This window comes from Pantherophis guttatus, chromosome 17 (genome assembly GCF_059756535.1).
Source record: "Pantherophis guttatus breed Tessera chromosome 17, ASM5975653v1, whole genome shotgun sequence".
NCBI lineage: Eukaryota > Metazoa > Chordata > Lepidosauria > Squamata > Colubridae > Pantherophis > Pantherophis guttatus.
In genome coordinates this window covers 1387561-1412019 of record NC_142079.1, presented here as the reverse complement: position 1 = coordinate 1412019, position 24459 = coordinate 1387561, and the positions used below count along the sequence as shown (strand labels likewise).

At 43.0% G+C, this 24459-nt stretch overlaps 3 protein-coding genes across 21 annotated transcripts in view; 1 reads left to right on the top strand and 2 right to left on the bottom strand.

Moving 5' to 3' along the window:
* Positions 1-301: 301 nt before the first annotated feature.
* On the bottom strand, positions 302-8786 carry ZCCHC8 (zinc finger CCHC-type containing 8). Of its 6 annotated transcripts, none has more exons than XM_087880351.1 (14): positions 8344-8786; positions 7143-7185; positions 6763-6831; positions 6137-6242; positions 5866-5943; positions 5449-5552; positions 4732-4797; positions 3899-3959; positions 3650-3792; positions 3300-3442; positions 2798-2922; positions 2207-2290; positions 1965-2079; positions 302-1608 (listed from the first exon to the last, which is right to left on the bottom strand). In XM_087880351.1, exons 1-14 carry the CDS (start codon positions 8501-8503, stop codon positions 965-967), a joined length of 1941 nt encoding a protein of 646 aa, XP_087736477.1. In that variant the 5' UTR covers positions 8504-8786; the 3' UTR covers positions 302-964. The 6 variants fall into 6 exon arrangements, with proteins under 6 accessions (XP_087736477.1, XP_087736475.1, XP_087736472.1 ...); XM_087880349.1 differs by having other exon boundaries at positions 3899-3962; positions 8344-8770; XM_087880346.1 differs by having other exon boundaries at positions 302-1779; positions 3899-3962; positions 8344-8757.
* A 796-nt stretch (positions 8787-9582) lies between these two features.
* On the bottom strand, positions 9583-18298 carry RSRC2 (arginine and serine rich coiled-coil 2). Of its 9 annotated transcripts, none has more exons than XM_087880354.1 (11): positions 18136-18274; positions 16044-16200; positions 15624-15667; positions 14825-14902; positions 13274-13486; positions 12251-12415; positions 11994-12116; positions 11592-11671; positions 11124-11356; positions 10695-10784; positions 9583-10231 (listed from the first exon to the last, which is right to left on the bottom strand). In XM_087880354.1, exons 4-11 carry the CDS (start codon positions 14830-14832, stop codon positions 10049-10051), a joined length of 1095 nt encoding a protein of 364 aa, XP_087736480.1. In that variant the 5' UTR covers positions 14833-14902; positions 15624-15667; positions 16044-16200; positions 18136-18274; the 3' UTR covers positions 9583-10048. The 9 variants fall into 9 exon arrangements, with proteins under 9 accessions (XP_087736480.1, XP_087736481.1, XP_087736478.1 ...); XM_087880355.1 differs by having other exon boundaries at positions 12251-12394; XM_087880352.1 differs by lacking the exon at positions 14825-14902 and having other exon boundaries at positions 12251-12394; positions 13274-13464; positions 18136-18298.
* The window catches only part of KNTC1 (kinetochore associated 1), a 33228-nt gene continuing 26784 nt past the window's right edge, over positions 18016-24459 (top strand). For 2 of the 6 annotated variants that reach the window (XR_009622645.2, XM_087880322.1), the window contains exons 1-11: positions 18755-19017; positions 19779-19927; positions 20345-20465; positions 21058-21173; positions 21703-21775; positions 22107-22184; positions 22704-22738; positions 23266-23376; positions 23668-23761; positions 24043-24095; positions 24302-24414. Coding sequence is in view for 4 of the 6 variants with exons in the window: in XM_087880322.1 (XP_087736448.1) it covers positions 19796-19927; positions 20345-20465; positions 21058-21173; positions 21703-21775; positions 22107-22184; positions 22704-22738; positions 23266-23376; positions 23668-23761; positions 24043-24095; positions 24302-24414 (926 nt within the window). In the remaining 2 variants the exon portion in view is untranslated. Of the gene's footprint in view, positions 18379-18754; positions 19018-19752; positions 19928-20344; positions 20466-21057; positions 21174-21702; positions 21776-22106; positions 22185-22703; positions 22739-23265; positions 23377-23667; positions 23762-24042; positions 24100-24301; positions 24415-24459 lie in introns of those variants that run through there. The other 4 variants (XM_087880325.1, XM_087880326.1, XM_087880324.1 and 1 more) reach the window with 4 other exon arrangements.

Here is a 24459-nt window from a genome sequence, read left to right as displayed (position 1 = left end):
CGGAGAGAAGGCCGTCTAAATATCTTGCAAGGAACCTGAGATGAAACACATTGGAAACGACGACTGAATAAACAGCTAATTCTTCCATGCGTGCAGGATTAAATCGGGGAGTGTTATTTATGGCTTTCTGTCTTTTTGACCGCAAAATTTCCTTTGCAGTAACTCCCTTAAAAAGGCACAGAGGGGGAAAAAAAAAACAGCACAAAGAACACAATATTTATCCTCAATAAAGCTAGAAGTTTCATTTTCCAGGAATAGGCTTTCTAAAGCCCATTTCAAGGTTTACATATGTACACAAAAGTTATGAAAAAAATCTTTTTATTAAACCCCTGTACACAAGCACAAATATATGTACAGCAAGTTCAAAGATGACGATGTTACCGAAACAAAAAGCCAGTGTCGTTTAAAAAAAAAAAAAAAAAGTAAATCCCCTAAATCACTTTAAAAAAACTTTTAAAAAAGGATGTAAAGAGAATGGTTGATTCATCCCTGATTATTCCCGTCGGATCGCCACAACAATTTGAGGGGAAACATTAAAAAAAAAAACAAACACGAGGTCCTTTCAAAAGCCGCGGACAGTAAATGTATTTCAAGAACTATCAGCTCCCTGTGGAAAGCACAAGTCTGGCAGAGACAAAAACCTCGGTTGGTAGAGAGAGGCAAGGATGTATTTTGACCCCAAGTTGGGGGGAGAAAAAAAATTCAGGGGTATCTTTAATGCAGGATTGGAGAAGATTCACAAAACTTTTGTGTATCTGTGGAAGTATCAGTCCTGGTTCGAGGTCAAAATGGAAGCCCGTCCCCCAGACATTTTTATTTAAAAAAAAAAATAAATTGGTTTCAGGAAGAATGCAACCCCCCCCCCCCCCAGATTTCCGTCTCCTGCTCTTGATTTGTGCTTTAAGGGGAAAGCACCCAAATCCTGATTTTGTTTGTTTTTTTGTCCCTGGCCCGAGTCGGGCTGTTAAAGGGAGAGCTTCTTATTCTTCAGCTGGCTTCTTGGGTATTTTTTCAGCACGCTCCTTATTCGGAGGTAAGTCCCAGTGGACTCTGACATGTTGTCGTATTCGAAAGGGGTGATTCCCGCGGCAAACTTGCTCATGTCGGGAACGAGGCCGGGGGGTTTGGAGGAGGGCGGCTCGCTGGCATCGGGAATCGCGGGGGCGTCGCTGTGATTCAGGTGGCCGGCGGGATCCGAGGAGCAGGTTTGGCCTTGGCCTTCAGAGTCTGTGGGAATGGCTTCCGCCTCGGTTGTTAAATCCACCAGTTCAATGGCCTGTTGAGGACCAGGTTCTTCGGTAGTCTGGGGTATCTGCTCAGGTTTGTCATCGGGTTCAGCTTTGGAGACCTCCAGCTGCTGGGGGGCCGCTTCCTCCAGGGGAACGGAGGGCTCCGTCCTGCAGGGGGACGACGTCCCGGAGTTGCCGGCCATGGGAGTCACGGCAGGGAGGTCCGAGTCGCTGTTGGCGCTCTCTGCCTGTTCAAGGGCCGCCCAAATCAGCCGCTGCTGCTCCTCCAGTTCTTCCAGGGTCAAGGTGTCTTCATCCATGGCGGAATCCTCCGGTCGCGGGGCAGATGGCGTCCAAGGCGGGGTGTCGCGAGGCAGGGCTGCTGGCACACAAGACAGCGGTTGAGGAGGAGGAGTCAGGCTGGGGGGACTACCTGGAGGGGTGCCCTGTGGCAGAGGGGGGGGAGTGGCCGTCAGCGGAGACCCCGGAGGCAACGGAGGTTGGAAGTGGAAGCCATCGTAAGCGGGAGAGCTATGGGGCATTTCTAGATCTGGAAGGAGGAAAAGAGCAAACGTCTTTAATCACTCGCCTGACTCAAGTTGGAGCTAAGATGGGTGGCGCTTCAAACAAATGACGGTGGGTTTCTACTGGGAGCTCATGGAATTGAAGGGAAAAAGCAAAAAGGGAGTGAATTTTTTAAAAATGGGGACGTGTTTTTTAAGAGGAAAGATATACCAGAGTCGATCTCCATGTCGGCTGGCGAGACATCGGCGCTGGTTCCTTTCTGCCGTTTCGAATGATGGGAGCTCTGATGAGAGGGAGACCTTTTGTGCCTGGATTTGAGATTGGCCTGAAAAGGGGGGGGGGGTCAGAAACAAAGGAGAGAAATTAAGAACCCCAGAGGGGAACCCCCTCCCCCCCCAAAAAAAGAAGGTTTTGTTCTGGGAAAATAGACCAGTGTGCTTAAAAATATTCACCGAATGATAAGTGGTAAGATAATGAGCAAAAATTTCTTTCTGCTGGGATGGCTGAAGAGGTACCGAGCCGAACATCCTCCATTCCTGTGTTCCCCCACAAAAAAATGAAGGAAGGAAACTATTAGAAAATCAAAGAATAAATGTCCGAGCTTTATATACACGCAACAGAGCTTTGCTGTGTTATCTTTAATAAAAAGAACGGAGGCAAGAAAGAATGAACTCTAATCAAAGGCATTGCTGTGATAAACACAGACTGTCTTTCCGGCAGTCCTTCCCGAAGGCATTTAAGACAATCTAGGAGCTACAGATACTCCTCGTCTTATGACTGTGCAGGTTGTTAAGCAGGCCGCCACACAGCCAATTTTACAGCCTTTCTTGCCGCAGTTGTTATGTGAATCCATTGTCTGCAAAGATCTTTTGGTTTTTTTTTGGCTGGAAAACAAAAGCAAAAAAACTGAAAGTTTTCCAGCCAAAAAACGTTATAAATGGTGATTGTGTGACAGTGGTACACTGTGAATGGCGGTAAAAGTGAGCCGGCATGACATCCTAGAGGTGGAAGGGCAGGACAACAGCAAGGAAACGGGCACTTACGTCTGTCACCCCACTTGGGGTGGACATGTTAAAACCCGGGTAGTTGATCAACTTGGAGAGATCGTAAGAGACACACGGGTTCTCATGTGGGTGAGATTCCTCCTCGGCCTCACTGCTGGGCGATGCTGTAAGAAAGCAACATCAGTCGTGGAAGACATGACTGGCAAAATACGTTCTCTTGCTCCGGGCCGTTTTGACACCGAAGGCTGGAATGCGGGAACGCCTTTAATGAATTGAACAAGGCCTTACAAGAGCTCTGAGGAACAAGCTCCCCTGACCAGCTAATTAGACACAGGTTGAAACTGGGCTGAAAAAAAAGCTCAGGCTGTCCAAGGCTGAGTAGACTTTTCTGCCTGAACTGGGGGTTGGACTGGAAGACCTCCAAGGTCCCTTCCATGTGAACAAGATGCCAATGTTTTTCAACCTAGGCACCTTTAAGATGTTGGGCCAACTCCCAGAATGCCGGCTTGTACAAGCAAACAGAGTCTTCAACCCCTTTTACCTTTCCCGTCGTAGAGCGTTAAGCCAGATTTCTCCATCTCTGCCTCTTTCAGCCAGCCTGGCGGATAACCCAGTTGCCGCATGCGATAGATGAAGGGAGGAAGCGTCTTCTCGGTGACACCGAGGGCATCCTGGAGTTCCTCGCTGTGGGGAGTGGGAAGGGAGGTCTGGTTAAAAACACAACGAAATTGAGCCACAGTTTGGCAATTTGGTTTCCGACTGCCGACTGAGAAAACGTGCACGATAAGAGTTAGGTAAAGAAATCGCTGAATCTGGATATTCCTTCTTTGTGTCCCTTTTTAGTGAATTTGTGGGCTCAATTGTGGCCGTTAAGTCGAGGTCTACCTGTACCTGATTATTCCTGGTTTGAAGCGTCCAAACCGCTCTTCCACTTCATCCGCGTGATATCTCTGCTGGAAATTTGGGCTGCCGGTTTCTCCGCAGGCGTCCATAAACTCTTTTCTTTTTTCGTTTATGCGGGCAGAGTTTCGTGGCTAAAATTAAGATAGGAGGGAAAAACAAAGACCATCAGGGTGCTACCAAGCACAATAGCAGCCGCCGGTAAGGCTGTGGAAAGCACAGACTGAAATATGTCTTTACCTCTGGGCAATCTTTAATCTGGTGATCTTCAGAGCCACAGTTGAAACAGTGAGATTTGGGTCTGCTTAATTAAAAACACACAAACACAGGCACACATTTAGAGCTACTGACAGTCTCTCAGTGGCTATTTTTTTTTATAAAAAAAAAAACACTTGCTCTAATCTTCTTGGTGCCTCGTTAGATGTAGCAGCACAAAAGGAGCAAATCAATAATGCCCAATTACAACTTTAAAGGTGGAAAAAGTCACACCAGCACGGCAATGAAATGGTACTGGATATATGAATGACCAAACGAAATCTGATGTCAAATGAATAAGTGATAGTCACGCACTGGATGCCAGGACAAATTCTAAGCCGACTGTGAGGCAGGCAGTGAGGAATAGTGTGGCTCTTAAGTGTTGCACCACAATTTTTGCATTGCTGCCAAGGAATATTCACAGCCATGCTTTTTCAACAGCGAACCAAAGAAAAATAAACATTTTATTAAAGTTTTGAGCTGGAAGACAGAACCTATAACTGAGATAAAAAATACATTCTATAGGCCACCTGTGACAGGAGTTTCTAAGATTCTGTTTCTCTTGAGACAGGGGGCCATCAAAACCCCTGTTATATACCTCTGTGGAGATTTGAGGACATAAATGTTATCTACGTTTTCTTTTTTATATGCTCATATTCCATTACGCCATTTAAAGTCCACCTGAAAAATTTACATTACGAAGTAAACTGGGCTTTTTTTTTTACTTCCCTCCCTAATCCTATCTATTACTAACCTATCACAAGACATACTTTTTAAAATAAAACCAGAAACATTTGTAGATTTAAAGAAATACAAACCTTTTAGACTTTACTTGTATCTCTTGTCCATCTAGAGAAAGAATCTGCGTGAAAACTTGCTGGTATCTTAAGAATTCAATAAGGAATTGCCATCGTATCAAGCAAAATGCAATCGTAGGGTTTGTATGCCTAGATAATATTAGCCACCACCCAAAAGGCACAAATTGCTTTTCAGAACAGGGCACGATCAGAATTATTATCCGCTACGTTATGATAAAACCCTGTCTGAAAGCTTATCAGTCTCAAGACTGGATGTTTCTTTTTGTCTGCAAATTTTGTCTGATCAATGGATCATCAATGGATGGAAACCAATCAAGGAGAGAAGCAACCTAGGAGAAATTTCCTGACCGTGAGAACAATTATATCAGTGGAACAGCTTCCCTCCATAAGTTGTGAGTCCTCCAACACTGGAAGTTCTTAAGAAGAGATCGGACAACCATTTGTCTGAAATGGTCTAGGTTTCCTGCCTGAGCAGGGGGTTGGACTAGAAGACCTCCAAGGTCCCTTCCAACTCTATTATTCTGTTAATGCCAGTCCCCTACCTTTTCAGAAATGCAACGTTAAGATGTGACAGCATTTTAAATCAGAGCAAGAAATCCCCCCTGTGGAAACATTTCATTCAAACAAATGATGAGAGACTTAAGGGCACTAAGACTTATTGCATTAAGTAGCAAGGCTTGACAGGAAAAGGGAACAACAGTTAACTAAATAGGATACTTGGGTATTTCCCATCCATCTGTGAGCTGAGGATTTTCATTTAATATAGGCTGCCCCAGTTTATCAAGACAAAAATTGGTAAAATAGAGAACACTTCCTACAACCTGGAGAAAGAGTCAAAAAGTGTCAGTATTTTAATCAGACTAAAACATCATACTGAAAATGTACTTAAATATTTCACAAATATTAAGTTCTGACATAATTAAGTACATTAAATAAATGGCTTGAGAATATGGAGATTCCCAAGTAGTATTTATATGTTCAACCAATTAATGGAAAAACAAAGTTACAGGACTAAGAACAACAACAACAAATGAAATTTACATGGATCATTTTTATCAGTTACCAATCATTTCCTAATGCCATAAACTAGAAAAACTCAAAGCACTCATAACACAGAAACAAAAAGGAACTTACGCTAAAAGCCTCTTTGACTTTTTTGGACACATTTGAGCTTGTTACTTTATGATCCTCTTCCAGGACAAAGCTAGAAGGCTAACAAAATGAAAATCAAGTTTACAAAGTTAAATCAACGTTCTTCAATTCTTCAATCAAGTTCAGCACAGTGAGGGGTTTGTGATGGACCAGCCCCATGAACAGAAACAGGTGATATCTAAGACAGCAACGATAAAGTTCTTTTCACATGATGAAAAGAACTTTATAAAAGAATAAGCCCATCAACAGATACCTGCGGCTTAACATTGAAGCAGGTCTTGTCCAATTCACTCCTCCGCCGCTCCTCGTATTTCTGAACTAAACTGGATACAAACTCTTCTACTTCTTGATGATATTGCCTATATAACAGATTATCAAAATACAGAAAGGATCAGTTGTTCTATTTAGTTTTTTAAAGCCAGCAGGACAAGATTAAGGATTTCTGATATTGCATTTATACATAATGAATGCTGGTGTTTTTGTTCTCTCGTCAAAAGAATAGGTGGATTGAATTCCCAAAAAGAAAGCTATACAGGTATTTTTTTAAAAAAAAAAAACTTCCTGCTAGCATTGAACAAATTCAGATTTGTTTTCATACTGCATGTAGAAACAAATCTCAAACGTTTAAAATCTTTGATAAATGGAAACTATTTTTTAAAAAATGTCTTCCCTCCTTTACTGCAAAGACTTACTACAAAGTCTCTTCTATTTTTTCTTAAACGGTGAAAAACACGAATCTACCAAACATGGGTAGCTACTAATGGAAAATCTCTTTTAGCAGGGATCCAGCACACTTGTAAATCTGGATCCGCAAGTCTTCTAGTCTAAGATGCATACCATTCTGAAAACGAACTCAGCCAATACAAGGAAGGTACTCACTTTGAAACAGTATTATTCATGAACAAGATCTGTAACAAAGGCCCATCAAATCCATCCACGGTTAGTCCACTAAAAAAAGAAAGCATAAAGCTTACAATACGAAAGTAGTTTCCTGACCTTTACGGAATAACTTTAGTGTCAATTCCTCAGATTATTACAAGTCTTTCATTTTCTATTTTACCTTCTGTTATTTTTACACTACGAAGATATTTTTGAGAGCTATCTGGAGAGAGATCAGATCTGGTTTCCTCCCTCAATCTCTCACATAAATCTCTTCTCAATGTCCATGCGTTTCACAGCCTTGGCCCACGATTATAAATCTATGTGAAGAGCCTCTGCTTGGCCAAAACATTGCAAATAATTGAGAGGGTGAAACCTACCTTGGTCGAGTCAGGATGTTCAGTTTTCTTCTGAGTTCCTGATGTGAAAATGGTTAAGGAATTGCAAGGCATGATAAACAGAGAGTGAAGCCAGGAGAATCCCTGCAGCCTCCTGTCCCCAGTCCTCCTCCATTATTATTTTATCCCATCTTTTTTTTACATATGACTCAAGGTAGAGAAAATACCTAATTCCCCACCCTCCTGGCCTCTGAAAAGAATTTGAAGACCTGGTTCTGGCTACTTGCCTGGAGCTTGCCACACAAATTTGGGGTTACTTTATTACTTGCCACACAAATTTGGGATTAGTTTATTATTATTGTTGTTATCCCACTATTATTACTTTATAAATTAGCCCATTGAAGGCTCTTCCCTCCTGCTATTTAGCTTTAAATTATTCCATCCTCCTATGATATTTTTATATGCCTTTTACCAAGATGTAATATGTATACATGGTTATGTTAATTGTACCCCACCCAGGGATGCTCTGAGAGTGAGATAGGATGTCTATAAATTTGATAAAACAAACCCACTGCCTACTTCCCCCCCCCCCAGAACAACCCTGTGAGGGGAGCAGCCCGAAGTCCCCCAAACGGCTTTCCTATGTACAGGCAATCCTCGACTTACAACCTTTCATTTAGTGACCATTCGAAGTTAGAAAAGCATCCCCCCCAAAAAAGTGACTTATGACCGGTTGGTTGCAGCATCCTCGTGGTCCCCTGATCAAAATTAGGACGCTTGGCAACTGGCTTGTACTTATGAAAGGTTGCAGCGTCCCGGGTGTCACGCCATCCCCTTTTTGTGACTTTCTTGACCAGCATACTCAATGGGGGAAGCCCCATTCCCTTAACAGCCATGTGACTAACGGAAGGCCTGCAGTGATTCACTTAACAACAACTGTGGCATAAAAAAAAGGTCGTGAAACGGGGCAAAACTCACTCAGCAAATGTCTCGCTTAGCAACCGATATGTTGCCCCCCCCTGTGGTCGTAAATCGAGGACTACCTGTACTTAATCCGGATTTTTTTTTGGGGGGGAGGGAATCCCATGGGGGGAAGAAGCGAAGGCGGCCAGGGACCCCTCCCTCCCTCCCTCCCTCTCCCCCAGGAAGGCCGCTCCCCGCCCGGCCAGTCAGGCGCTCCCAGCCGGGGCGGAGGCGGCCTTTCCAGCCGGGGCGGCGCTGCCCTCGCCCAGCTGCAGGATATTCTCCGCCTGCAGCTGCCTAACGGTCTCCTCGGAGTCCCTCAGGCGCTCGCGGAGCTCCGCCGCTTCTTCTGCCGAGCCGGGCCCCAGAGCGGGCGCCTCCTCGTCGGCCTCCAGCTGTTGGAAGAGCTCGCGGTCGCCGAAGTCCACCTCGGCCGCCATCTTGGCGCGCGGGAGGCGAGGCGAGGCGCGGTGGGCGAGAAAGAGGAGGCCGCCGCTTCCGCCGTCGCGGGGAGGCCCCGGAGAAGGCGCTCGGGACCGGCCTCCACCGTTCAACCCAGTCCCGGGCTTCGGCCGAGGCCTTTTTTTTTCTTCCGCCTCTCAGCGTTGCAAGACTACGGCGCCCGGCATGCAACGGGGCGACGGTTACGCCGGCTGCCCATTGGCTCCTGCGGGGGGGGGGCCTCGAGGATGCCGGGAGCTGTAGTTGGACGCGGGGCATGCTGGGAGCGGAGGAGCATTTCCGCTGCCAGGTTGGGAAGGGCTGTGGCTGCTTGGTGTTCGTTCCAGCCCAGGATGATGGGACAGGGTGCCCGCAATTAAAGACGCACCAGGGATGGGCGTGCAGAAATATCAAAATGTTATTTAAGAACAGACCATGCATGTTTTGTATTTCTAAGGCTTTAATGGAATAGGATCAGCACCTGCTACTCTTGAGAATAAAACTGCCTCTGCGGATATCATCCATCACAGCCTCCTGGGTTTTGTTTTCGGCCACAAATTCCGAATAAAACTGCAACTCTGAACATTTGCGATCCTCAAATACGTTGGGAATTTTAATCCCTCTGCCATCCCTATTCTCAATCTGCCTCTGTTGGGCGTGGAGAGATATTGAGGTTTCATAGGATGGATTACTCTCAATCTTAAACCCTTTAATAACAGGTTCAAAGTGGGGACTGAGAACTACAGCGGGGGCATTAAATACTTCCTAATCTGGCAATGGCTATAAAGAAATCCAGCATCTTTAAGGGGTTTGTCTCTACAGTATTCAATCAGAGCTTCCACAGAACAAAACTACTTAAACCAGGGAGGAAAGAATTGTTGGATGAGAGAGAGGAGCATTAGGATGTAGTATTTTGATATAGCTAAGAAATAATCTGCAGTATTTATCCTCTACTGACTTAAAATTCTATCCTCTACTTTCCTGTATCAGGATGAGCATTTATCTAAAAAATATACTCTGTGAAATTAAATCCCACTGTGAAATGGCCACTATCCACTAAACTTAAATACAATACTACTAGAGAAAAAAACATGTTTTATTAACCAGGTTGTTGCACTGCATTTATGTACCCACGGGCCCGATCTGCTAGTTTTTAACACCAACACAATGTGTTTTATGTTCCAAGAGTTGAAAATAACTGTACAAGTTTAAAGTACAAAAAGTACACAAGAGAGACGGTGGTGGACACAAAATATCCGTGTGGCGAGTTCACCCTCGGCTGTTCTGTCTTGAGAACCACAGAAGTAGAAGCGTCCTTCCGGAGCTCTGGCGCGTACAATGGAAGTGAGCATAATAACCTGATTACAACATGGAACACCAGTTATCACTGATCTGGTATTTACAAAAAAATTGTAATGTCAATAAATTAAAGTCAATGTTAACACCCATGCAAGCTAGGACGCCAGCTTTCGGTGAATGAGGAAGCCAACATCTCAACCACAGAATCTTGGTCGGAGTCTCAAAGCTGTCCGAAGGCGTTTTCCTCAAACGGCGTCCATTCCTCGCATTGAAGACGTAAAGCCCAACCCCATTCCTCTTTGGGTGTGTGTCTGTGACCTGGCCATTTCGTACTGTGCGTCCAGATTGCGGAAGACTTCTTCTTGCTGTTTCAAAGTCTTATAACTCTCCTCGTCCACTGAACTGCTACCCCCGGCTTCCTCCTCGCTCTAGGAGAAACAGAAGAAAAGCATCAACCGAAAGGGTCACCAAACTCTACTCTTCTGCTCCGATACACGGCACCCAGCTTAACAATAGTAGACAACAAAGATTCGGCTACAAAGGAAGCTTTGCTGTTAAAAGTCTCTACTGATGCTCCCATAATTTTTACCAGTTACCAAGCAGTGGAGCACAAGCAGTTTTTCCCCACCTGAGGTTTTCCAGATCTGCTCTGAAAAGTTGGTGGGGTTCTTGCGGTGTATACACAATGTAATCAGATCCCCAGATCATTTTAATCCAAATCTGTATTTTCCCACTGTTTGAGCTTATCTCCAGCTACCTCGAGAATGTGACTTCTCTCCATGTACTGCTCTGAAATTTTGTTTCATAGCCTGTAGGCCTTCCAAGACCACACAGGTCTCTTCATGCTGATCTTTCTGGCGTAAAGACAAAGCTAATTTTAGAAACACCTACCTTAATACCCATCAACTTCCTAAACTTGACATTTTGGTCCTTATTTCCGAAATTCAGTTTCTCCCAGATTTCCGCAGATTGTGATTTATCCTATAAAAACAAAGTAGGGAGGTTTTTTTAGGTTGCATATAGAATATTATTCATCCTAGAAAAGAAAAATCAACATATAGCAACTCTAACCCATTCACCCCCTCTCATGGTTCCCCCCCCACAACTTTCAGTACAAGGGCTTATTTAGCATCTAGTTACTGTATCGGCTTGGCTATTACTGGCCCTGCGAATGAGCCCTTCAAAGCTATTTCCATCTTAAAAATCCCAAAACTCCGTGTCGTCAGCTGCACAGCCAGGTGTCTGCCTCTGAAAGCATTACTGTGCAGACTTCCCCACGGGTAACCAACCAAAGATAAAGCCGCAAGGAGAATTAATTACCCCTTCTTTTTTGCCCTGCCACAGCATTTTCCTCTTCTTTTCTTGCTCGGCGAACTTCATGGGGTTCACTGCTGCTGGGTTGTAGTAGCTGGGAACAGCTATTCCTGTCTCGGCCAGAGCCTTCGCTTGCAGGGCTGCCATCTGAGCTGCCATGGCTATTTGAGGAGTGACCTGTGTCCCGGAGGCCAGGAGAGCTGCGACGTTGATGACTGACCCGCCGGTGGCAGCTGCCGCTGAAACCAACAAAATATTATTTTTCAAAAGGCACCATCTGATACGCCAAGTTTACAAGCCATAAAAAATGGTACAATGTCTTTTGGTAGACAGTCTTTATCAGCTCTTGTCCAAATACGTAACTGGTATTTTTAAAAATGGTAGAAGAGTAGAAAGTCTCTAGAGACAGATCAAAATGAAATAAAGTGGTGCAGTGTTACTATCTCCATTTATTTTAAAGGGAAGTTCAATTACCGGCAACCATTTCCTGTTGTTTCTGCTTCTCAACCAGTTCTTTCTCTCTCTGTTCTTGCAATTTTTTTGCTCTTTCCAACCTAGAAATAACAATGCAGAAAGATGTGAAAAGGTTTTTTTTCTCATTTCCCCACCTCAGTACTGTACTGTTCATTCAGAAACAAAACAGTAAAGGAGAAGCTGAAAAAGCTGCACACAAGTCAAAGATTACCTAGTCCTTTTCTCTGTTGCTGCCTCTTAGTTCGATTTCGACAGATACATTTGATGAGAAAGACAAAGGGGCTGAAATACTTTCCCACTTCCAGTTGCACAGCAATTATTGTGTGTGTGTGTGTGTGATGAAAACCATTTTACAAAAACTACAATCAAAATATTTGAACATTTGGGAGGAGAGTCTCGTACCTCCTGGCCAAGGCTTCCTGGGCATCCATCGCTGTGTTTCGCCCCCTGAAAGGCGGGGGGCTTGGAGTTCGGCTGTGACTTCTGCTGAACCTTCGTGGTTTTTCGGGTCTCTTCTTTCTTTCCCTGTTCAGAACCACAGTGTTTCATTTTTCCTGTCTTCACAATTAATTATCAGACCACAAACGAGCCTGAACAGCAGGTTCTCCCATTCGCCATCACTCCCTCTACATTTTATCATCTAAAAAGCATCAACACACCTGCTCCGGCTCCTGGTTCTGCTTCTGCTGGGACTTCTATGCCTGTGTCTGGATTTGGATCGAGATCTCGATCTCACGCGCCGCTTTTTCTCTCGACTTCGGGAGCGGGATTTTTTTTTATCGCGGCTTCGACTACGGTGCCGCCTGGAATCACACGCCAAATCCCTGTTAACGTTTCCAAGTTTGACTATTCCATTTAATTACCCGCAAATAAAAGCATTATCTGCATTATGTTCTGCTTAGAGTATATTTTTTTAAAAAAAAGATAATTGAGAAAGTTTTAGGCTTATTATTATTTAGCAGGTATTCCCCTGGAATGAGTGCAGCATTGCCGTACTACAGAAAAATCAGTGGCAGAAGTTAAGCCGTAAGTATTGTAAGAAAAGCAAGCCAAGAGATCCCCAATCTAGTTAAGAAGAAGAGCTTGGATCTAGATTGAAGAAACAAATACAGGTAGTCCTCAATTTATGATCACAATTGAGCCCAGCCAACATTTAATGTTGCTAAGTGAGAAATCAGTTAATTGAGTTTCGCCCCATTTTACGACTTTTTCTGCCACATTTGATAAGTGAATCCCTGCAGTTGTTAAATTAGCCACACGGTTGCTAAGTGAATCTGGCGTCCCCGTTGACTTTGCTTGTCAGAAGATGGAAAAAGGGGATCATGTGACACCCCCCCCCCGGGGACCTGGAACTGTCATGTGAGTCAACTGTCAATCATCCGAATGTAAATCACATGACCATGGGGATGCTGCAATGGCCATAAGTGTGAACAATGGTTTTAAGTCACATTTTTCAATGGACTTGTAATCGCTATGTGAATTGTTAAGTCGAGGACTATCTGTAGTGACCACAAAATCCAGTTACAAAGACACATAATGTTCTACCACCGCTGCACGTTAGTTTAGGAGACAAAACATTCACCAAGTAGGCAAACTCAAGGTTCCCCTTCTTTTGTGAGTGGGGTCAACCATCTCCCGAATCCTCTCCAAACGAGTAACATGGAAGGAAACTATGCGTCTACCTTTCCCGCGAACGAGACCTTGAATGGCTGCGTCCCCTGGAGGGCTTCCTCTCCTTGCGCTTGTGCCGATCCTCGCCATTCTCCGAAGAGTTCAGGCTCTCCCTCCCTTTATCTGCAGGGTGGTCTTTGTCGTTATGCTCTTCAGGTCTGTGCTTCTTGGAGGACTTCTCTTTGGACCCATGTCTTCGTGCCTGTTTTAAGAAGAAGTTGGTTCTTTCAGGAAAATAGTGCAACAGAGAGTTAGTATGGGCATTAGAAGATCAAGAATGATACGTTGTTGATGATGCAACATTAGTAACCTTAGGAGCGTGGCCCCCCGTCAACTGAGATATCTTTAACACCACCACCATCTATGCAACGTTGCAGAGGTGACCCTACCATTCCCCACCCCCCTGCTTGACTTAAATCTTGCTCCACAAGGTTAAAACATCTCCTGCCACAAAAGCCAGGTTCACATCAAGAGATGGAACAGCTGTTCTGAGAGGGCTTGATGGCCTCGTCCACAAAAGAAAACACGCTGCTCTCTCGGCAACCCATAGAAATTTTTAAAAAGCTCATCTAGCAACATGGCAGGAGATTTACCGGCCATCCTCCTACAATGGCCAAACTGAGGTTTGGTGAAACAGTGGATCACCAGCCTAAAACCTTGTCTGTCAGGTAACCAGCGTTCAATGGATCATGGATCCATTGGATCATGCTTTGAATCTGCAACAATCTGGGCTCTATTGTAAGACACTTTACCATTCAGTGTATAGGTCTCTAAAATTTGGGTAAAGATTCTCTGCAACTTTCCTTTTCTGTACTTTTACTACTCAGATACATTTTTCTCTAGAAATTGTACTGGAAGTGACACTTAGAAGCAATTGCACACTAATATTTTCATGTAATTCTTTATGTCTTCCAGGTTCTATTAACCTCACTCAAAGCCTCTATTATATACATATAATTCAACCATTATTTATTCATTCATTACACCATCTTATTCTAAATGTTAAGCCACCACAATTATTAGTATTTTAACTTTTATGGCTAAAGTTTTAATATGAAACTATTTGGATACTGACTGAGGATTAAAGGAGGAGCGTAAAGTGTATTTTTTGTTACATACTGAACATGGGAAAAGCTCACAAAGATGGAACAAATCCAACTGCCAAGGTAGAGGCATATTCATGGACTGTGGTGGATGTTTTTCCAATACTGTGTGATGTCCATATTATTCTATCCTCCTCCTTTTTGGAACATGTAAAATTACTAGAACTAGGAATAACCCTTTACTTAATTAGTTCTTTACAAATTAGGACAATTACCTAAAATATTGGGTCAAACATCAACAATCAAATTCTAGCGGCAGTTATTCCCCTGGAATTTAAGTTCAAAAACAGTACAGTTCTTAACTAGTTTGAACGATTTCTACATTATGAGGGAAATACGTTTTGAAAACATAACGGAATAGTCTTCTAAACATATAGCATGTACTTTAAAAACACTATTATATCCAATAAAACTGATTTAAATTTCTTTGCAAGGGAAATATGAGTGACTAATAGTTACCTTATCATGAAGTAGGCTTATAATTTTGCTATCTGAGTCTGGAGCGTCTTCAGTTCAGTCTCTTCGCGCATTAGCACGCTGAGTATGATTTATTATAGAAATGTTATCATGTGATCTAAACAATATAGTCAATTTCACAAATACTCTCCTACTTTTCTTTAAACAGAGCTTCCATTGCAAAGGGGGGAAAAAGTCTCTGATCCCACCTAAAGAAATTTCATCTAAAGCTCTCTCTAGCAGAATTTTCTAGTTACTGCTGATGCTCCTGGACTGAAACCACCTCTGCACCAGAAGCCGGCCATTCCCCTAGCAATGTTCCTACAATGGCTTCATCTCATCTTGATTCCCTCGCTTTGCCTTCAAAACCATTTATTTCTATCTCTGGGACTCCTGTTGTATGGACAAACCCCACCACAGGAGAACTCCAATTATGTCCTCACCCAAAGAGTGACAAAAACTTCAGGGTCGAGGTGGAATGAGATGGCAAAGAATTTTGCAAATACTTAGCTGAACTCTGGTGAATGGAAGCTCTGTGAGAATCAATTATATTAAAATTTTTATCATGATATTTTCCACAATAAATCTCCACCTGATTTTTTTTTTTTTTGGTCAACTATTACCTTTTTGTTATAAAGTTGGTTTCATTCATGCTTCTCACTCCAAGCACTTTCTGAATTTACTTTTTTTTTTTTTTTGGTACTTACCATTTAGACAATTATATTTTAAGATTTATACATGCTATGACATACTTGTAAATATGTCCTGCACAAATACCCAAGCACTACAAAGTATTAATTACCTCTTTGCTTCTGCTCCGACTTCTGTATTTTTTTCCGTCATTATCTAAAGAAGAAAGCATCTATTAGTCATCCAATATAGTTTTAAAAAATCATCTCCATCTACATACACTCCAATCCCAACGATAATGCTTAAGCTATTTTACAGATTTAGAATAGTTGGAACTGTTAATATTCCCAACCCCCTTCCCTCATACAAGGCTCAACATAATTCTAAGGTCTCTTTAGTCAATTCACCATTCTATCTTGAATATAGAATGCTATCACTTAGGACTTACATTTTGAATTGATTTATTTTAAAGTTTATTTTAAAGTGAGAGAGATTGCAACAAATGACTACCTTAATTACGGCAACCATTAAAATTAAACTACAAGGGTGTGTCCATAAGCAAAATTTAACAAACAGGTAGAGACTTTCATACCTGATTTTCGTTTTCTTTCTCTTGATCGGGAACGTGACCTTGAATAATGGTGTTTTGAAGTTCTAGGTGAACTGGATGCATCTGATCGTTCCTTTTTCTTCTCTCTCTCAGGAGATGATTTCTCTGGAGGATTTGCCTCTCGCTCAGAATCACTAGCCTAATTTAAAATGAAATAACTTTTAATATTTGCAGTACAGTGACTGTCTGCTACTCTTCCGACAGCCATGGGACATTATCTCAAGTTCTTTAAATTACTCAATCTACAGCACATATTACATTAACTACAATAAATGATATGTCCGACTTCCTTCACACTAAAGTATACAGCTATTTTAATAGCTTCCTCTAGAAACTAAATTACCCTCATGACTATTGCAGCAAAGACTAAATAATACAATTTTGTCATTAAATAATTTCTTATCAGGCTGAATGAATAACTAGATAGGTAGAAAAAATGCAAAGGATTTTATGACTGCGGTGCTTTACTTGGAAAACCTGTTTATATTTTAGGAATATTCCAAATAAATTAAAACCCAGCTGACAGCATAGCACTTAACTGGAGCTGTACAACCCCAAGGGCTTTAAAACCAGGTCACAAACAACATTTAACATTGGCAACTAAGAATAGCATTATATGCCATTACAATGGCATTATCAACTGATCGATAAAAATATAAAAAGCCTTGTTTCTAAATAACTGCTAAGGAACCATAAGCTCCTAAATATTTAGTTTTATGCAACCTATATCATGTGTTTATTCCGAAGTCTCTGATGTCCAAGTTAAAATATTTACTCAGAATACAAGCCCCTCTAAAGTTAATAGACCCCCCACCCAGAAAGTTGGTGGAACTTATGCCATTAATTCAACTGCAAATTTACTCATCCCACCTTGGTTACCCTGTAAATCACAAATTACAGTCAAAACAGTCAAAGGGAAAACACAACATGAAGAAATACAAATAAAGGGTTGATAAATACAAATAAAGATAGAGTTCCCCCTCCCTTTCCTTTCCCCTGAGAACCCCAGGGTCACTAAAAGATACCTTAGAATAATTAATATAGCCTTACACTCAGCATCCTCCTCTTCCATCTGGAGCAGCTACAGAGGGCACAAGCCAAATTGTCCTACTGGCACTTTTTTTTAGCAACCCCAATCTCTGCCACACATAAACAGCCATATGTGAAAGATTTACACGCGCCCCGCATGCCAGCTTCTTTTCTTAAGAGCTATATTTATAAAAGAGCCACAAATGGGACTGATTTCCTCTCCATATCCCATAATAAACCCTAACCCCCCCAAGCCTTTGCATCCATAAACACACCTTGTTCTTTTCCACATTGATCATTTACATCCTATAATAAAATTTGCTTTAAAAAGGCTTCAGATCCATAGATATATGTAAATATGCTTATGTATATATATATATATACATCTATATCTACATACACATACATATATACATACACACATCTATTTTTGTGTATCTATATGTATCTATATGTATCTATATACACCTTTTATCTATTTATCTCTATTTTTATCTCTATATCTTTTATCTTATATACCTCTATATCTATCTAATCTATCAATCCATCATCTACCTCAATATGACTGTTTATCTATTTCTATCATATCTATCTATCATCTGTCTTTTTTATCTATCTAATCTATCTTTTATCTTTTTTTATATACCTTTATCTCTCTCTCTTTTATGTCTCTATTTCTTTTTTTTATCTATTTCTATCCATCCACATACATTACGCGCTTTAACCCCAGAAAAAGTCCTCCCCCCCCCACACCATCCACACGGGTATGAGGCGTGTCAGCCCAACGTGGGGATGCCGGCACTCGCTTCTCCCCAATGAGGGTGCCAAGAGCGGCGCCCCGGACCCCCCCCCCAGAGGCCGCCGGAGAAGCTTCGAGAAGCCGCGCTGGGGGGGGGTACCGCCTCCCTCCTCCCCCTCCCCCCTCAAGGAGGCCCATCATGGCGGCCGGGCGCCATCTTGTCTGGCGCCTTCTACCCGAGGCGGCTCCGCCCGCCGCTTGGGCCTCGCCCTCCGCCAGCCCGGGAAGCCTTCGGGGGAGCCTCACCGCCATGCCGGGGTGCAGGTTGGGGGGGGGGAAGCGGGCCCCGAGCGGGACCTCCGGCTCCTCCGCGGCTTCGAGCCCTCAGCGAGCGACGCGCGTCGCCTCCGTAACCGACTGGGCGATCAGCCCTCTCAGCTCGGCCCCGCCCCCTGCTTGCGATATGCCCGGATGTAGCCTGGAGAGCGGCGGGAGGCAGAAGAGCGGCGCTGCGCCTGCGCGGGCGAGGGGAGCCTAGAGATATACATGGTAGAGTGGGGAGGCTGTGATTTCCCTGCTTTGGTTCTTTTTTTTTTAAGGCTTTCCTGCCCCAAAGAAGACGGGGCGGCCTCCGAATAAGGAGCCGTCACATTTAAACATTTCAACATGATCCGGTCGCTCTCTTCCCATTTTTTCTTTCATAAAGAGAAGATAGCCTCCTTTGATATGTGGGAGCGATTTTTCTCGGTTGCGCCCGATCCTCCTCAGTTTTGCCCCTTGATGAATTGGGAATGACCGCGCGAGAGAGCCTGGAAAGAGCGCCCTCACCTAAGGCAAAGAAAAACCACGACGGAGAGAACACCTCTGCCACTTTTCCTATCTCTCCGGCTTTGGCCCGCCGTTCGCATGAGGAAGTTTGGCCCTTGCGGAGCGCCGTAGCCGGCTTAAGCCCCTCCTGCGGACGGCAGGGAGAACTCCCGCCAAATCCAAAAGATCCATTTGAACCTTTGGTGGCCGCGCGGCTCCCTCGCCTCCTTCCAAGCGGCGTCATTGGGTAGATGTGACCCGCCGGTGGGCTAGCCTTGCCGGACGCCTGTAAGAGCTGGGTGGCAGGTGGGAGTTCACCCGGTGAAGCTTGGAAGAGACCGGTTGGACATCTGCCTGGCTGCCTCCTTGCAAAAAAAAAAAGTACTGAACGGTCTTACTCCGCTGGCCTTGCGCAAATTCGCCTCCCCGCCCCGTATTTTGGGATGTGCATGCCCGTTTTGCTTGCTAACTTCTCTTTTGCTTTGATTTTAAATATGTCACTTAAACAGGCTTTGCAAAAAAAAGTCCATGGTTAAATCAAGAGAGGTGCAATCCAGAAAAAGGACTACTACTATTATTATTATTATTATTATTATTATTATTATTATTATTATTATTATTATCATCATCTGTGGCCGTTGAGTGTTTGTGCGGGTGCTTATTTGCGGGTTAAAGGGGGAAATATTATTTGTAGAGAAAGGGAGCTCTGGAGCATGGAGTGGAAATTATTGATCATGCTTCTTAATGGGCATTAAAAGTCCAGGCAGCTTGCTTGAAGCGAGATGAGATTTGGACATTCAGGTAAAAAAAAAAAAAAAGACAAAAATCCTAACTTTCCTGCATTGAGGAACGGTTCCGTGAATAAATCTGTGCCGTTGCAAACTCACAAATGAAGGGAATTATATGTGTCCCAGCATAACGTTGAAGGATTCAATCTGGGTGGGTTCACCAGGTCCCAATGATCGATCCAGGGTGGATCCTGCAGCGTTGCAAACCCAGATCTGCATTGAAAAGCTTCCTTGGCTTTAATACGCATTAAAGTTCAAAGCCTTTATTGTCCTTGTACATCCTGTATACAACGAAATTGGTTATTATTAAATTTTTATGGCCTCATAGTTTGTCTTCCGACTTTCGCCGGATAGAACATCGTCCTCCAAAGATGTGGGACGACGTTGAGCTCCTGACGAGTGACGATACGGGCAGCGGGCAGCTGAGCATATGTTCCAGGCAAGAATGTGGAAGCGCGCTCTATCAGATGAACACGCTGGTGAAAATAACCTCATCCCAAAAGGTAGCACAGCCTTAAGGACCCCATCACAAGCTGCTGTGAGGTCTCTTTTTAATTTCAATCCAAAGATCTAGCAACTATAAAAAGGAAATGCACAGCCCTACAACTCTATTATATAACAGTACAGGTTGTCCTTGGCTTATGACCTGCCACTTAGCGACTTCAAAGTTATGACCAACCCGAGGAAGGGGACGTACCACCCAGATTTGAAGTTCCAGGCTCCATTATGGTTGTAACCTGAGGACTGCCATTGATCTATAGCTGCAATGTGCATTAGTTATTGATAGCTGCACTAATTCTGTTGTTTTAATCTGTTGACACAGATATGCCAAGAATGCAAATGTCATTGGTTCCTGTGCTTTTTTATTCAATCCGTTTGCATGGACTTTCATTACATTTTTTTTTTCTTAAATTGTTCAGGTTTTATCTAACCCGGAATTAAACGCCTACAGTTTGAGTGATGGCTGCGTGCTGGTGGCTGACAGGACAGTGGCGGTACTTGACAATATTTGTCAGTCTCTTCAAATGTTTATTCATTTTGGTGAGTTTCCGGCTGGGACCAGGAACTATGGATCTCTGCGGCAGATGAAGTAAAAAAAATGATATTTGCAAGCCTAGATACATGTCTGTAATTTTCCTGTTTAAGACTTCAGATTTTATATTCCATGTTTTGTACTTTGCTCCTGTGTTCCTTTTTATTGAGATGATATGAATATGCCATACAATAGATAAATAGATAGATAGATAGGTAGGTAGGTAGGTAGGTAGATAGATAGATAGATAGATAGATAGATAGAGACAGACAGACAGACAGACAGACAGACAGACAGACAGACAGACTGGCTGGCTGGCTGGCTGGCTGGCTGGCTGGCTGGCTGGCTGGCTGGCTGGCTGGCTGGATGGATGGATGGATGGATGGATGGATGGATGGATGGATGGATGGATTACTGCAGAAAAATGCCCTAAATTGAATAATATGGAAACGGCATATTTATGGCTTGTGCCGTTTCCCAGGGTATCTTTTAGTCATCTTGTGGTTGTTTTTAAATTTACTGTACTTACTGCAGTGTTTTCTCTTTGGGCTTCTCATCATCACCCACAATAACGCGTGGCTGGCTTTTCAAACCTTTCAGAAACGGAAGTGGACATTGTTGGCTTGTGTCAAGAAGGCCAGTTCCTTGTCGCGGGCGAAAGAAGTGGGAACTTGCACCTGATTCAAGTATCTTCAAAACAGACCCTGCTGACTAAGGCAGGTTGCTTATTTCTTGCCCGTTCTTGTAAACATGTGGCTTCTTTTATTTGAGAAATGAAGGTACAGAATACTAAGCTACAGTTTTAGCACAATGGAAGGAGGTTCTGAGCTCCCCCATTCCCGAGTCCCATTTCCGTTTTAGCATGTCTGTAAAGAGGCTGAAAGTTTTGTTTTTCACAAAAATCAACCATAGGAAAAAGTCTGTCCCTAATTTTGCAGCAAACTTCTTTCTCCGAAATACAATTAAATTTAACCACAGTCATAATACTTAATGTGAAAATGGAATTAAAGGCTTCTAACTTCCTTTGCACTCCTGTGCTGATGGGATAGAAAACACGAAGTCTCATATTTGTGCCCTCTCTGAAACTTTTCTCACTTTTATAAACAAGCTGAACGAGCTACCCTGGGAAGGTTCAGTCTCCATCAGTATACGAAAATACATAAAATCATTATTTAACTCTTAATTCCCAACACCCAGCTGTCATTACAACGATGCTTTTTCGTTTTTTTGTGAAACCACATCTAGGCGTTAGTTCAAAGTTCTTTCGACAAAAAAGCCTTTTTGGATCTCATTCTAGAAATGGACAGTTCTGTAGAAGGTAAGATTGGAAAGTATATTTTGTAAGTCATGGTTGTCACAACTCAGAATTTGGCCCATAAAGAAGACCGTGAACATTTTGCTGCCTTGTTTTTTTTTGTTTTTGGGGGGGGGCGGGGTTGCTGCAAAATTTTGCTGCAAAATTTAAAATTGAGCTTCTGTTTATATTCCCAATGCAATTCTTTTGGCCTTTGTTCAGCGTTCAGAGGAAGTGGAGTTGTTTTGATTCCTTGTTCATAGTTAGAGATTAAGTATTCCTTGATTCAAAAGTACGCAGGTGGAGTAATCTGGGTTGGGAATGCTGCTTGATATGTTCTCTGCTTAATTTATAGGTATCTATCATGCATTTATTCTGACCAGCAAGGGCTTTTTCTGTATTATGCATCTTCCCCTTGCCGACATTCAGAAAGGTAAGCCAGGACTTTGTAGATTCCAACCATACAGGACATTAAGAGACGAAACTTTCCTTTTCGTACTTTCTGTTCTAAGTACACTCTCAGAAATTTTGCAGATATAGCTGATGGCAGTTGCATTCATGTATCTTTAGCCACTTGTCACACCTGTTGTGTGATTCAGCCCTTGTGTGTTTTTCATGGGTGTTTTGTGAAGCTTGATAGCCCATTCACAATTGTGATTTCCAGATTTGAGCCTAATTGTCACTGAGTTTTCTTGGAAAATGGTAGCAGTTGGGGACTTTCCACAGGTCCTTCTACATTGTCTCAGCTATCAATTTTTATGTTTAGCATGTATTTTTCCTGTTTTGTTTGCTCTTTGCCTGTCTGAAACGCTACACAGCAACATGTCACTGCTGTGTGAAGGATAGGTATTTCTGAAAAATGAGATGTTCAACAAATGTATGATGAAAGGACGTTATAAAAAGCTTTTCTAAAGTATTTCTGATAAAACATGAATGTTTTTCCTTTATGCAGCCATTACCGAAATGGACATCAATGCTGCCAAGAAGGTATCTGAGGCTCTTGATCATTATTAGCATTGCAAATGTTGCTTTAAAAAAAAAAACTGAGAACCAGGAAAATGCCTGCATTTTCCAAATTTATACCTCCCTTTTCGGCCTCTCTGACCGATGTTTCTATTCACGAGGCAGGAAACCAGTTGTATCATTTTAAAATGTAATATCTCCTTCAAGGTGAGCTCTATTTCTAGGGGCAACAATACAAAAACGATTCGTGTTGGCAAAATTTGCCAGGCGCTGCCAAGAGAGGATTGCATAGAAACAGCAGATGTCCAATGCCAATTTAAGAGCAGGGTTTTTTTTTTTTCGCACGGCACCTGCTGAAGCTCAAACATGCTTTGTTTAGGCCCAGCTGAGCATGCCACTTGCTTCAAAAATAAACGATACGCACTGAAGTCTAATGGATGATTTGAGGAACTGTGCGGCTTTTGTGCTTGAAGTGTTTTAATTGTCCCAGATTTTACTTAAAGTCTGGGTTACTGTGGCTAGACTACCTGAACAGCTGTCTCGTCTTACAGTTACAAAGTCAGGTGGAAACCTGCTTCATTTCAGTCGAAGATTATCACACTGCCGCCTGCTTTACTTCTGTGACGAAGGACACCGCGAACACCCTTGCGCTGATAATAGGGGTAACACAAACATTATTTGAATGTTGGGTTAAGGTACAATTTCAACTGCCTTTTTTTTTTGCAAAAGTGTGGTCATTGTCATATGATCATTTCTGCACGTAGCCCTGAATTCAGGGTAGGAAAAGTTGGCAAAACTTTTGATTTGTGCAGGGCCTACCTTTCTTGAGGTTCCTTGGCCTGAGGTGGCAGCTTTTTAGATGCTTACCTGAGAGGAAACGGGAGTTGGCTTGATTTGCAAACTTCTGCCTTGAGGCCAAAGGTTTCTTAATATCAATGTTGGCTTTCTTGAAGGGAGTCGGCAGCTGTGCAATGTCGGTGTGGGAAGTGAATCCTAAGAAAAAGACGGTTTCCATCCAAAATGTTGCTGATTCGAGCCTGATTCAAGGTAGGGGATTCTGGCGTTCGCAGCCTTACGGGTTTTTCCCTGGCTGTTCAGGTTTTCCAAAGTCTTCGGGGCTTCTGCAAAAGGACAAACACAATCTAAAATGCCTTATTAACACACGTAGTCCTGAACTTATTCTCTGAACTCTTCTCTATTAGCATAAGGGTTATTTTCAGTGCTGTCCTCTGAGGTGGGGGGGGCTTTACCATTAGCTTTTCAAATGTTTGGCTTTCCAAGTAGGAAATTTCTCTTTTGTGCTTTGACGTGTTTGTTCTCTTCTCCAGCTGCAAAGAAGCTTCAAGTCGTGGAGAACTTGTTGTTCGTCTTAGACAACGAGGCACGTATGTTTGCCTTGATTTTAGAAAGAGCTCTTTCCCACATCTTCCATAAGCCAGGTTTAATAACTATTGATTATTATTTTTTTTTAAAAAAAGAGGTATTTCCCAGGCTCCATTCTGGCCGTACGGTGAGGGCCACCTGTAACCCTATACTTGGGACAAGCACTCTTTAACTTAAAATGGGCCTTTTTCTTCTTTTCTGCAGGATGTGCTGTCCTTGTGGGACCTCCACTCGCTGACTCTGGCTTGGGACTGCCCTTCCGTTCATATCGAAGAATTTCTCTTGACCTCTGAATCGGATTTTTCGGCAGGAGGAGGGTAAGGTCTCCCCTTAAGGCACACCTCCTGGAAAGCGTATGTAGA

What these genes read in the sequence shown, in the direction of transcription:
- ZCCHC8 (XM_087880346.1), bottom strand. Translation starts at nt 8,503, where the DNA reads ATGGCGGCCGAGGTGGACTTCGGCGACCGCGAGCTCTTCCAACAGCTG. An exon ending in AGATTAAAGATTGCCCAGAG is followed by an intron (nt 3,793 to 3,898) that starts GTAAAGACATAT and finishes TCTTAATTTTAG; the next exon opens with CCACGAAACTCTGCCCGCAT. An exon ending in TTCAAACCAGGAATAATCAG is followed by an intron (nt 3,443 to 3,649) that starts GTACAGGTAGAC and finishes CACTCCCCACAG; the next exon opens with CGAGGAACTCCAGGATGCCC.
- RSRC2 (XM_034428803.3), bottom strand. An exon ending in AGAAAGAAAACGAAAATCAG is followed by an intron (nt 15,668 to 16,043) that starts GTATGAAAGTCT and finishes TTTCTTCTTTAG; the next exon opens with ATAATGACGGAAAAAAATAC. An exon ending in CAGGAAGCCTTGGCCAGGAG is followed by an intron (nt 11,672 to 11,993) that starts GTACGAGACTCT and finishes TGTTATTTCTAG; the next exon opens with GTTGGAAAGAGCAAAAAAAT.